We start from the raw sequence: 13,459 nt of genomic DNA, 5'->3' as shown, positions 1-13,459 counted from the left end.
GGATTCCCTACAGCAATGCGAAGAGGGCTATACACGTATGGAATCGAAAAGGAAAGCACGGTTATACAGAGCGAAAACCGAAGGTAACGGGGAAAGCGCAGAGAGAGAGTGGCTGAGTCAGGAATCAGACCTGAGCCTACTCTCCCTGTTAATCGTGAAGAGCAGTTGCAATGGGAGAGACTGCATCATTTGGAGATTTGGACATGGGAGGAGGAATTAGACGGTAAAGGACCCTGGGCGCAGCCGGGAGAATATCGCCGTCCCAAGGAGGAAATAGAAGCAGCTAAAGCGGAGAGGCGCAAGTATGAGGAGGCAGCACGGCGACGCGGTTGGAAACCGGAAAGTCACCCCCAAAAAATATTGGGGGGGGCTAAAAGGGAGAATAGTTATGCCAGGTAGGAGACCTGCGCATACTCCCTGTGCTCACCATTGGGCTAGAGAGACCGGGCAGGCACCGTGTTATGCTATGGAGCGCACGGTGTTTCCAGTGCGGGTGCAGAGCCAGCTGCGACACATACCAGCCCTTCCTATTGGCCGGCCTAGAGTGGGCATCGAGCCAGGTAAGCTTGGGCAGGCTCGGTGCTCAAGAGCTCCAGTGCGCCTGCACGGTCCGGTCTATCCAGAGCCACCTCTACACACCAGTCCTCCGGTAGCAGCTCCCCGCACCAGGCTTCCTGTGCGTGTCCTCGCGCCAGTACCACCAGTTCCAGCACCACGCACCAGGCCTCCAGTGCGCCTCGCCTGTTCAGCACAGCCAGTGCTTTTCTCCCCTCCTGTGCTATCGGAGTCTCCAGCCTGTTTAGCGCAGCCAGAGCCTTTCTCCTCTCCTGCGCTGCCGGAGTCTCCTGTCTGTCCAGCGCCACCAGTGCTATCAGTCGGCCCAGCGCGTCCAGTGCGCCTCACCTGTTCAGCGCAGCCAGAGCTTTTCTCCTCTCCTGCACTGTTAGAGTTTCCCGCCTGTTCAGCGCAGCCAGAGCCTTTCTCCTCTCCTGCGCTGCCGGAGTCTCCTGTCTGTCCAGCGCCACCAGTGCTCCCAGTCGGCCCAGCGCGTCCAGTGCGCCTCGCCTGTTTAGCGCAGCCAGAGCTTTTCTCCTCTCCTGCGCTGTTGGAGTCTCCCGCCTGTTCAGCGCAGCCAGAGCCTTTCTCCTCTCCTGCGCTGCCGGAGTCTCCTGTCTGCCCAGCGCCGCCAGTCGGCCCAACGTCACCAGTCTGCCAGGATCCACCAGAAGTGCCAGTCTGCCAGGATCCGCCAGAAGTGCCAGTCTGCCAGGATCCGCCAGAAGTGCCAGTCTGCCAAGATCTTCTAGATCGGCCAGACAACCTGAATCATCCAGTTCCACCAGCCAGCCAGGATTTACCGGAGCCTACTACCTGCCTGAGCTTTCTCTCAGTACTGAGCTTCCTCTCAGTACTGAGCTTCCTCTCTGTACTGAGCTTCCTCTCTGTACTGGGCTCCCTCTCAGTACCGTGCTTCCCCTCAGTACCGGGCTTCCCCTCGGTACCGAGCTGCCCCTCGGTCCCGAGCTGCCCCTCGGTCCCGAGCTGCCCCTCGGTCCCGAGCTGCCCCTCGGTCCCGAGCTGCCCCTCAGTTATGTGGGAATCAGGGTGAGGACTATTAGGCCATGGTCGGCGGAGAAGGTGGATTATCCTAGGACGCGAAGGGGAGGAACTAGGACATTTATGGAGTGGGGTCCACGTCCCAAGCCAGAACCGCCACCATGGACAGACGCCCACCCGGACCCTCCCTATGCTCGAGGTGCGTCCAATAGTCCGCACCATAGGGGGGGGGGGTTCTGTCATGCCTTGGTCATTGTATCTTGTGTTTTTGTTATATGTTTGGGTAGGCCAGGGTGTGACATGGGTTTATATGTTGTGTTTTGTATTGGGGTTTGTATTAATTGGGAGTGTGTATTATTAGGGGTGTGTCTAGTTAGGCTTGGCTGCCTGAGGCGATTCCTAATTGGAGTCAGCTGATTCTCATTGTCTCGGATTGGGAACCGTATTTATGTAGCCTGAGTGCGCGTTGTATTTTGTGGGTGATTGTACCCGTCTCTGTGTTAGTCACCAGATAGGCTGTAATTAGTTTCACTCGTTTGTTGTTTTCTTCTTCAGTTATTTCAGTTATTTCATGTACCGCATTATCTTCATTAAAAGTCATGAGTAACCTACACGCTGCATTTCGGTCTGACTCTCTTCAAACAACAGACGAAGTTCGTTACATTTTCAAATGTTTCTATTTTACAACCGGTCAAATTGATGTCATATGGACATTTTGCACAGAAAATCTTTACGTTTTTTTTAAATTATTATTATTATTATTATTTTTTTTTAGAGTTAACCTTATTGCATTTTCACCCCGGTCCCTAAATCTCTTCACTCTGCAGAGATGACAGAAAACTTCATCGATGTCAACTAAATTGAAGCATTCATTCCATCAATTTATGACATTACTTTTGGTGAGCAAGAGTTTATTTGGTCTTCTAGGGTAACATATAATGACAGAAGAGAAGCTACATGTATCTAAATTATACACAAGCTGACAACAACAAAAAAATTGCCTACCAAAATGTCTGAAATTATAAGCAGAAACATCTAAATCAGGCAAAAGAAATCCGGCACCCCCTGTCAAAAACCCGTTCCGCTGTCTCTGACTGTGGCCTGCAGCACATTTTCTATATTAGTGGGTTCGGGTCGGGTGCGGGTCACAGATTTTCACTTTAGCCTATCACAAACGGTGCATTCAGAAAGTATACACAAGCCTTTCTTTCCCACATTTTGTTACGTTACAGCCTCATTCTAAAATGGACTGAATAAAACCAATTCTTTAATCCATCTACACACAATACCCCTCTAAAAAACGCAAAAACACGTTTTTATACATTTTTTCAAAAGTATAAAAGAAAACTGAGCAATTGGGGGTAGAAGGGCCTTGGTCAGGGAGGTGCCCAAGAACCCGATGGTCACCATCTCTGCAGCACTCCACCAATCACATCTTTATGGTAGAGTGACGAGACGGAAGCCACTCCTCGGTAAAAAGCACATGACAGCCCACTTGGAGTTTGCCAAAAGGCACTTAAAAAACTCTCAAGTGTCACGTCTGGACGAAACCTTGCACCATCCCTACGGTGAAGCATCATGCTGTGGGGATGTTTTTCAGTGGCAGGAAGACTAGTCAGGATTGAGGGAAAGATGAACGGAGCAACATACAGAGAGATCCTTGATGAAAACCTGGTCCAGAGCACTCAGGACCTCAGACTGGGGTGACGGTTCACCTTCCAAAAGGACAACAACCCGAAGCACACAGCCAAGACAACGCAGGAGTGGCTTTGTTGAGTGGCCCAGCCAGAGCCCGGACTTGAACCTGATCGAACATCTCTGGAGAGACCTAAAAATACCTGTGCAGCGAATCTCCCCATACAACCTTACAGAGCTTGAGAGGATCTGCTAAGTAGAATGGGTAAAAATCCCCAAATACAGGTGTGCAAAGCTTGTAGGGTCATATCCAAGACGACTCGAGGCTGTAATTGCTGCCGAAGGTGCTTCAACAAAATACTGAGTAAAGGGTCTGAATACTAATGTAAATGTGATTTCTGTTTATTTTTTAAAACGTTTGCAAAAAATGTCTAAAAAAACTGTTTTTGCTTTGTCATTATGGGGTATTGTGTGTAGCTTGATGGGGGAGGGGGACTATCTAATCGATTTTAGAATAAGGCTGTAACGTAACAAAATGTGGAGAAAGTCAAGGGGTCTGAACCCCTTCTGAATCCACGGTATAGTCGGGCGGTTGCGGATGGGTTATCAGCTATTGCGGGGCAGATGAAGGAAAAAAAAAAGAAAAAGAAAACAGCTGACCCACGCACCATTAACACACACACAGAGAATGACTACCACATCCTAACTTCAGGCCAAAACACATGTACAGAAACAATCTCACGAGGCAACAACACTCCCACAACCCCAGCGTTTCTGCAGGAAAGGGGCTTAACTTCATACACAAATGAATGACGTAAACTTTGCACAGGACAAACATTGTATGACAGTGTGTGTATAAGGTAGAGTGTTTCTTGATTAACCTCAGATTGTGTGGGCCGGCACCTCTGAATCAAAGGGCTTTGAACATTATCATTAATCTATTTCAATGAACACAGATATTAAAGATAATGATAGTGCACTATCTGTTGTGAAAGGAGCCATACTAGTATTTCATTCCAATAATCACAGGTCTGATCTAAGCAAACATGGCTTCTGAGTCATAGGGGGGTATGAAAGATGTAGCCAAGAACGTGGGCAGAATCTTTGAGCAATTGCATGAATGCCAATATACTGTATGTGTGGTTAGCCTTGCAATATTAGCCCTCTCCTGGTAGCCCTACAGCTGCTTTTGCTAATGCTAACCATTAAAACTGCCACCACTAATGAAACCGATAATAAAGAGCTCCATTTCAATACATGTACCTATAAAAGCTAGTGTTTGGTGTACATTTTTCATGGAAAACAGTCTCTGCCATAACACTCCTACAGCAACCAGTGGGTGTGCCGGTGTGGTACCTATAACGTCTTCACCATAACAATTGGGTGAGAGACCTTAGCCATTTTTTAAAGGATGCAGTTGGGCCAGGTTGGGCACTTGCAGGTACAGTTGGCATGTACAAAAGGTACAGTTGGGCACAGTCCCAGATTGCATTGCTCTAGGTAGGTCTGCACTCGCAAAGGAGAGTTACTGTAAGATATACTACATGACCAAAAGTATGTGGAGACCTGCACGTCGAACATCTCATTCCAAAATCATGGGCATTAACATGGAGTTGGTCCCCCTTTGCTGCTATAACAACCTCCACTCTTCTGTGAAGGCATTAGTGACATTGGGTACTGATATTGGGCGATTAGGCCTGGCTCGCAGTTAGAGTTACAGTTCATCCCAAATGTGTTCGATGGGGTTGTGCAGCCCAAACCATGAAAACAGCCCCAGACCATTATTCCTCCTTCAGCAAACTTTACAGTTGGCACTATGCATTGGGGCAAGTAGCATTTCCTGGCATCTGCCAAACCCAGATTCATCAGTGGGACTGCCAGATGGTGAAGCGTGATTCATCACTCCAGAGAACGAGTTTCCACTGCTCCAGAGTCCAATGGCGGCGAGTTTTACACCACTCCAGCTGACGCTTGGCATTGCGCATGGTGATCTTAGGCTTGTGTGCAGCTGCTCTGCCGTGGAAACCCATTTCATGAAGCTCCAACAGTTATTGCGCTGACGTTGGTTCTAGAGGCAGTTTGGAACTCGGTAGTAGTGTTGGAACTGAGGACAGGCACTCAGCGTTCCCGTTCTGTGAGCTTGTGTGGCCTACCGCTTCGTGGCTAAGCCATTGTTGTGCCTAGACATTTCCACTTCACAATAATAGCACTTACAGTTGACCGGGGCAGCTCTAGCAAGGCAGAAATATGATAAACTGACTTGTTGGAACAGTGGCATCCTATGCCACGTAGAAAGTCACTGAGCTCTTCAGTAAGGCCATTCTACTGCCAATGTTATTTCCTATGGAGATTGCATGGCTCTGTGCTCAATTTTATACACCTGTCAGCAATAGGTGTGGCTGAAATAGCCAAATCCACTCATTTGAAGGGGTGTCCACATACTTTCGTATATATAGTGTACCTTGTAACTATGCATTTATTCATGATGAGGCTTTGACTTTCAGGGGGATGTTCAAGAACGTAGCCAATAGCACTCCTGAACACATCGGGAAGTAATTAGAGGTTTGTGTTCTTGGTCCGTTTTTAGGGGAGGTATGGTATTTATAGTTGTGAACGGGAGCAACAGATGGGAATAGGATGTCCAGGAGGTGAAAGGGAAGAGGGGGACATGTTTCATTTCTTCCAGTGCAATAATGCTGTACTTTGTTAAAGAGAACCAGCGAGGGTTGTTTGCTTACACACACACACACACACACACACACACACACACACACACACACACACACACACACACACACACACACACACACACACACGGTTACATGCACAAGTGTACAGGCAGCCCAACTCTAATCTTTCAGCTCTTTTGCCAATAATTGGGCTTCCCGTGTAAACGTAGCCTAACAAGCATGCACACCACACACAGCTATTACACATTTCCCTGCTTCTTGTTTTTTTTTTTTGTCGTGACAACTGGCCTGAGGGTGAGTCACAGTCGTTTAGAAGAAGCTGGAGAGGAGAGATTCACAATGGCTGACTGGACGGGGCTGGAAGCAATCGAGAGTTGGCCACAGCTAAAGAGCTGAATTGGAGTGTGGTCTCTGGTCTGATTGGAGTGAGTGAGTGAGTGAGTGAGTGAGTGAGTGAGTGAGTGAGTGAGTGAGTGAGTGAGTGAGTGAGTGAGTGAGTGAGTGAGTGAGTGAGTGAGTGAGTGAGTGAGTGAGTGAGCGAGTGACACCCTCTCCCTCCCCCGCGCTCCCTCGATGACAGTGAGAAGCTCATACTTCAAATTGTTACTCAAGCACTCAGTCAAAGCCAATGTTTATCCAGGGTTGAACGACATATCACAAAGGCAGATCAGAAGCATCACAAAGACGACATGCTGACAAACGGCAATACTTGTAGGAAATTAAAACAACATTCCCTGCTGGCTTTATACGGACTTGGTGGCAGTGACTGAAAGACGGTGATTGAGTGAGAAACTAACAACGCCTCAACACCTCAAACTACAAAATTGTCATTCAAGGGCTCAGTTTAAGCCAATGTTTTTCCAGAGATTGACGCCTTATTACAAAGACGGATCAGAACCGTCACTGATTATTGGCTGATAAAAACAACAATACTGGCAGGAAAAGAAAACCACACAATTGTGACTGAATCTTGGGTGAGGCCAGGTTCGGATAGGTTTCTAGCTAGTTTATAACCTTGCAGGATGTTGCTCTAGTAGTCAATTTCACTATCACTTACTGTATATGCTAAGTGGCCTGGGTCATCTAAGGTCTTATTGATGAGGAGCCAAGCGGTTTGGACAGAGAAAACGGACTCTTTGTTCAGACTGCATTTGCCCAAGCCGCTACCTTTCTCATCCAATTTGGATGAGTTTCAATCAATTTGCTCAGCTCCCTCTCAAAAAGGCACTCTTGCCCAGGCTGACTTTTTGAAGAACGTTAGTTTCATTCAAGGAAAAAGTACTTTTTAAATCAAGGTAGTGGTTTAATGGTTATGGGGACGCTATCGTCTCGATCTTTGTTTTTTTAGATGTTCACTCTTCTCCAATTCCACTTTATTCTTATGTTGCTGTATCGAAGTCAATTTCCTATATATCTAGAGGGTCACCTTCATATTTTGGGCCTATTTGAGTGATTTATCATAATCTCCACCCGGCACGGCCAGAAGAGGACCTCCCCCCGGAGCCTGGATTCCTCTCTAGGTCCTTTCTAAATGGCATTCATCACTTTCTAGGGAGTTTTTCCTAGCCACTTTTCTTCAACATCTGCATTGTTTGCTAGTTGGTGGTTCAGACCGGGCGTCTTTATAAGCACATTGTGACAACTGCTGATGGTAGAAAGGGATGTGTCAAATAAATGGCATTGATTGATCATTGTTATTTCATTGTCGTTTCAAAGAGTCTAAATTGAGAAGTGGCTACTCTTCCAACCCAGACTCTCAGGAAGAGTCTGCAGTGACAGCTGGTTGCGTCTCTCTCTCACATACACAGACACACAGCGTCTTCCCCACAGTTCGCCCACCCTGTCAGCTCCTTCCTGTGAACACCACCACCCTGGCAGCGTCGCCACCGACAGAGAGCGTCCGTCCCCGTCACTCGTCCCCCGGGAGCCGTTGTGATCCCGAGCGCGTCGCCACCACAACACATCCCTGTGCCGTACTGTACTCCCCTGCACGGGCGGTGGGCGATGCGGTCTTCAGTCGAACTCATCACTCTGAACCCGGAACAGACAGACACATCACAGTCGAACACGCACGGTCTCACCCCGCGTTAGAGAATATATGCAGGGAAATGATTACTGCCTGCTGGTATACCTCCCTGTCCAAAGTTCAATAGAATTTTTTTTTTTTATTGTCGTATGAGAGAATTCAGAGTATAATTGTCTGATTGAATGGTGGTAACTTCATCAATCCATAACACACCCTCACCAAAGCCTACCATATAATACTATGTACTCGATGCCAGCTGAAGATTAAACATTGGCCGCAAATATTGAGGCTAAACACGAGATGAAGAGGATCTAAGCAATCTAAAGATATATATATTTTTTTTAAAGCACAAGGAAATTTATCTTGAGCTGTTTGGGGTCAGCACTGTCACTGAGCGGATTGTGATGCCAAATCTAAATCAGAGGGAAATTATGCAAGACCAGACTTGCTTTGCTTGCAGATAACAAAGCTATGAAGTATTCTGTTGAACTGCTTGTACAGGCAGCATAAATCTTACAGAAATAGGAGGTATGATCTCTCACACACAAAGAGGATGGTAGTGCAAAGAGCTTCTGGATATAGTCAACTGTTAAAAGCCCCTACCTTTTTCTCTCTCAATTTAAAACATATCTGAAGTTAAGTTTAAAAAATATATAGGTTTACGGTAGATTTCGGCTTTATATGGGTGATTAATGTAACAGCTCAGGGTACTCGAGGGACTGGGACACAGATCTTGTCAGAACAATGAACCGATTTGCAATTTGTAAGAAACACAATTATAAACTGCAATGAAAATGCAGTATTGAATGAAGTTATCGGACATTGACAAGTTCTTAGACCCTCGTCAGCATTCATTTGTGATTGGTGACTGAGCAGCATGGTAGTGTCAGCTTGCCGTGGAGAGAGACATAGAGACGAAGGTGATTTGATGGACAGTTCAGCCTAACACCCCACAGAGGCAGACAATGACCCCTGAATGTAAACTTGCGGACTCACGCAGACACCCCAATCCTTCTTACTGAATAACACATAGCGCTGATCTGAGGGCAGTTTTGTTTCTTAAGCCTTCAAATGGTTGAGTGTAGGATTGCTGTCGGGTGAGCTGATCCTAGATCTGTGCTGTGTGTTCCCCTGTGTGCCTAACCGCCCACTATTTTACAGGACTGTAAACGAAACATCAGCACATGAGTTGGGACAGCAACAGATGTGGCACAATGGCACATTGTACTTCCGTCATTATAGAAGCAGTAAAAGTTCCATTGTCAAAGGCGCAAAAAAAAGGAGGCAAAAACAATTAGCATAACAGCCACAGACTTGCTGTCCCATTTAAAACCACTGTGAAGACAATTTAATTTTTAGCTCTTTTTCTTCCCAATTTCGTGGTATCCAATTGTTTTTAGTAGCTACTATCTTGTCTCATCGCTACAACTCCCGTATGGGCTTGGGAGAGACGAAGGTCGAGAGCCATGCGTCCTCCGAAACACAACCCAACCAAGCCGCACTGCTTCTAAACACAGCGAGCATCCAAGCCGGAAGCCAGCCGCACCAATGTGTCGGAGGAAACAACGTGCACCTGGCAACCTTGGTTAGCGCGCAGCCCGCCACAGGAGACGCTGGTGCGCGATGAGACAAGGATATCCCTACCGGCCAAACCCTCCCTAACCCGGACGACGCTATGCCAATTGTGCGTCGCCTCACGGACCTCCCGGTCGCGGCCGGTTACGACAGAACCTGGGTGCGAACCCAGAGTCTCTGGTGACACAGCTGGCGCTGCAGTACAGCGCCCTTAATGACTGCGTCACCCGGGAGGGCCTGCAAATGACATTTTAATGAGCTCCTCTCTTGCTCAACCAAGGAACATCTGAAGTTGCTCTGGTGCAGCTGGAGGTCCAACAACGACAGTAGCTGTAGAGAGACAGACACAGAACCAAGGGGAAAATCTGGCATCCGGGTAATTCGTTGGCATCGAAAATGGAACTTGATACTTTGTTGCCTCCTATCCATTTGTGTGAGAAACAAAGTAACATTCAAGATAACATTCAGTTCCCACGCCTGCCATTCCATTCACTTGAACCTCACACACCAGATCTCCGGAGAGACTATGGGGGAATCGAGGTTACTTGGTTTCCCACCTGTCTATAGGATACAACAAAGTGCAATTTCGTGATTGAAAACAGTGAGCAAGAACATGTTGTACTATCAAGAGTGTTTTTGCAATAAAAATCCCTGGCCCTAGGTTATCATCAAATGGATGTTGCTCATTTATAACAATTGCAAACATATGTTTTCTGTTTTGCAATTGCATGTTATGCACATGAAGTTTACATGCTGTTTTGTCATTTGCAAACTGATAAACCCGAGTGAGTTTACCATCCATGACTATGTTTGTCAGTGACAGAGAAATGGTTGTTGCATTCATTCATTTTCAGACCTGTGGCCTTCACCTAGTGAAATCCTAAGTGAATATGTAATCATTCAAATAAATTTATTTAAGACAATAGAATATGTATTTCATAAGGCTGTATTTTAAGGGCCTAGTTTAACCTTAATTCAGTGGCCTGAAACTCATGGTTTACAGGCCACATCAGGCCTGTAACTCACATTATGCTGGCTTGAAAAGTGACTTAATTCCTATTGGAATCCAGTCAGAGTGGGGATATCCAACGTTTTACATTTTTTATTCAGCCGCAACCTGCATTCAGAAAGACTGCCCGGGGTTTGGAAAACCAAGATACACTACACGACCCAAAGTACAAGGACACCTCTTCAAATTAGTGGATTCGGCTGTTTCAGCCACACTAGTTGCTGACAGGTGTATAAAATTGAGCACATAGTCATGCAATCTCCATAGACAAACATTGGTAGTAGAATGGCCCATACTGAAAAGCTCAGACACATCATGGTTGGCCACACAAGATCACAGAACGGGACCGCTGAGTGCTAAAGCAAGTAAGAATCATGTGTCCTCGGTTGCAACACTCACTTCAGAGTTCCAAACTGCCTCTTGAACCAACGTCAGCACAATAACGGTTGGTCAGGTGATTCATGCCAGGAGAACTCTACCTACCCCACTGCATAGTGCCAACTGTAAAATATGGTAGAGGAGAATAATGGTCTGGGGCTGTTTTTCATGGTCGAGCAGCCGCACACAAGCCTAAGATCACCATGCGCAATGCCAAGCATCGGCTAGAGTGGTGTAAAGCTCGCCGCCATTGGACTCTGGAGCAGTGGAAACCTGTTCTCTGGAGTGATAAATCACGCTTCACCATCTGGCAGTCCCACTGATGAATCTGGGTTTGGCGGATGCCAGGAGAACACTACCTACCCCACTGCATAATGCCAACTGTAAAATATGGAGAGGAGGAATAATTGTCTGGGACTGTTTTTCATGGTTCGGGCTGGGCCCCTTAGTTCCAGCAAAGTGAAATCTTAATGCTACACCATACAATGACATTTTAGACGATTCTGTGCTTACAACTTTGAGGCCACAGTGTGTGGAAGGTCCTTTCCTGTTTCCGCATGACAATGCCCCAATACACAATGCGAGGTCCATACAAAAATTGTTTGTCGAGATCGGTGTGGAAGAACTTGACTGGCCTGCACAGTGCCCTGACCTCAACCCCATTGAACACCTTTGGGATGAATTGGAATGCAGACTGCAATGAGCAGTTTGACAATCAAGTATTCACGTGGTGTATTAGACTACCTAAATCATCTAAATCATTTCAGTAATGGGTGCAATAAGGCCTCGTAACAGATAGGATTAGTTTAGAAAAATGTGTTATTTATAATTGATTAGCATAAGATTAATGAATCAATGTGCATGCAAAAACATTGAAACAAACCCCCCCCACCCACCCCCCAAAAAACAAAAACAAAAACAAAATATACCTGCAATTGAGCATGCTGGGAAATTTGATAAAATATGGCTGTGGTTTTGGTTCAACTCTGATTATTAAAGGGGCAGAGGAGTCAAAAACGTTTTTTTTCTGTGTTTTACATACACTTCCAATACACTTTTCCTGTTGGATGAGTTTGAAAAGACTGCATGAAATTTTAGCTTGTTTTGCAGGGTGGGTTTTTTGGACTGCCTGTATAAATTCAGAGAGTTTGCCCTCCTCTCTGCCAATCATAATAGCTAGTTCAGGTTACACATCCCCTCCCGTTCAGTTCCGCCAATTAGGCCCCTCTCTCAGACCATGCCCAGGAAGTCCTAGCAACATTTTTGCTTGAGAAATAGCATTTGGCTAAGAATCTATTTTTGTTTATTTTTGACAATTTTAATTGAAAACTATCACATCAAGGTACTTAAATTGTTACCCAGAAATGATTTGATAGAGATAAAAAAAACAGCTGCATTGGGATTACACTGAGGTTCTTTTAATTGACATCATCAACACTAGAAATGTTACAATGAAAAATCTAAACTAGGTAACACAGGCCAATTTACTGTGTAGTCTACTTAAAATTAAATAAATATAAGGTTACCTAAAAATCCATTTTTAAATGCTGGACTTACCTAGACTATTCGTAGAACCATCCATGGTTGATCGTCCAGGAGTTATTTACTGTTTTCTAGTAGTGAAGTTTGTTTTTTGGTGTATTTTCCATACTGTATGCCGCTGCTTTACCTGAGGGTGTCAGAAGTCGTTCTTGAGAAAAGAGAGGCACGCATGGCAACGAACGTACGCAGTTGCCGGAGAGGATTGGCCTAAAAAAATTCACTCAAATACTTACTGTACATAAATCCAGGAAATGAGCTGAGCATCTGGTGGGCAAATGCACAATCGCCCAATAGATTCACATGCACACCGCACTAGAATTGCCAAGACAATGATAGGTTAACTATCGCCTCGTTTTCATATGACTACACGTGCATGCAATAATATGCTCCTTACTGAAACTTGTAACACAACTTTTTGGGTTACATACACATAATGATGTATATAAACACTGGATTGCTAACGCTATGTATTGGCCATTGAAAGGCTCTGAAGACACTGGTCGGCCATATTGGCACTCCCCAGTAGGAGCAGTCCTCCATAGGAATTCATGCAATTCTACATTATTTCAATTAAATATTTCATAGACAAAATTACATGTATTTAAGTATTTTGTTGTTGTAGTGGGGATAGTAACAGTCATCTAAAAATATGATACTGTTTGTAAATATTTGTCTTTCATTTTTACTTGTGTTTAGCTCACATAATATAATGTTAAAGTGTCTGTAATATAATAAACATGGCAGAAACGAATGTAGACATTAATAAGTGCATTTCTATAGTTTACCCTAAAGAATTACACGGTAAGGGAGTGCCAGTATGGAGGTGAGGTGGCTTCAACACAGTGCCCCCAAAATAAGTCATCTAGTGTATATATAAATCATTGGTTACACCCCCCAGTCGTCCAAAAGTTCAGTTCAACTGATTAGATTTTAATAGATTTCCTGCCGCCTGGTGGCGTGTTTGTGTACTGCATGTATATATGATGGCGGAATGGAAGTCGGCGTCCTTGTTTCTGTTATTATGGGGGAATGAAAACGTGGTTGAAA

The 13,459-nt window shown here is 45.5% G+C and overlaps 1 protein-coding gene across 2 annotated transcripts in view; it reads right to left on the bottom strand.

Annotated features, from left to right (window-relative positions):
* eml3 (EMAP like 3) overlaps nt 1-12,836 on the bottom strand; it is a 33,962-nt gene extending 21,126 nt beyond the window's left edge. Inside the window, exons 1-2 of one of the 2 annotated variants that reach the window (XM_046319076.1) lie at nt 12,646-12,836; nt 12,428-12,539 (exon numbers count right to left, since the gene is read on the bottom strand). In XM_046319076.1, the coding sequence (XP_046175032.1) occupies nt 12,428-12,452 (25 nt within the window). In that variant the 5' untranslated portion in view covers nt 12,453-12,539; nt 12,646-12,836. The remainder of the gene's footprint in view (nt 1-12,427; nt 12,540-12,645) is intronic. The other variant, XM_046319077.1, reaches the window with a different exon arrangement.
* Between the last annotated feature and the right edge of the window lie 623 nt (nt 12,837-13,459).

This window comes from Oncorhynchus gorbuscha, linkage group LG21 (assembly GCF_021184085.1).
Source record: "Oncorhynchus gorbuscha isolate QuinsamMale2020 ecotype Even-year linkage group LG21, OgorEven_v1.0, whole genome shotgun sequence".
Classification (NCBI taxonomy): domain Eukaryota; kingdom Metazoa; phylum Chordata; class Actinopteri; order Salmoniformes; family Salmonidae; genus Oncorhynchus; species Oncorhynchus gorbuscha.
This window is presented reverse-complemented; position numbering and strand designations above follow the sequence as displayed.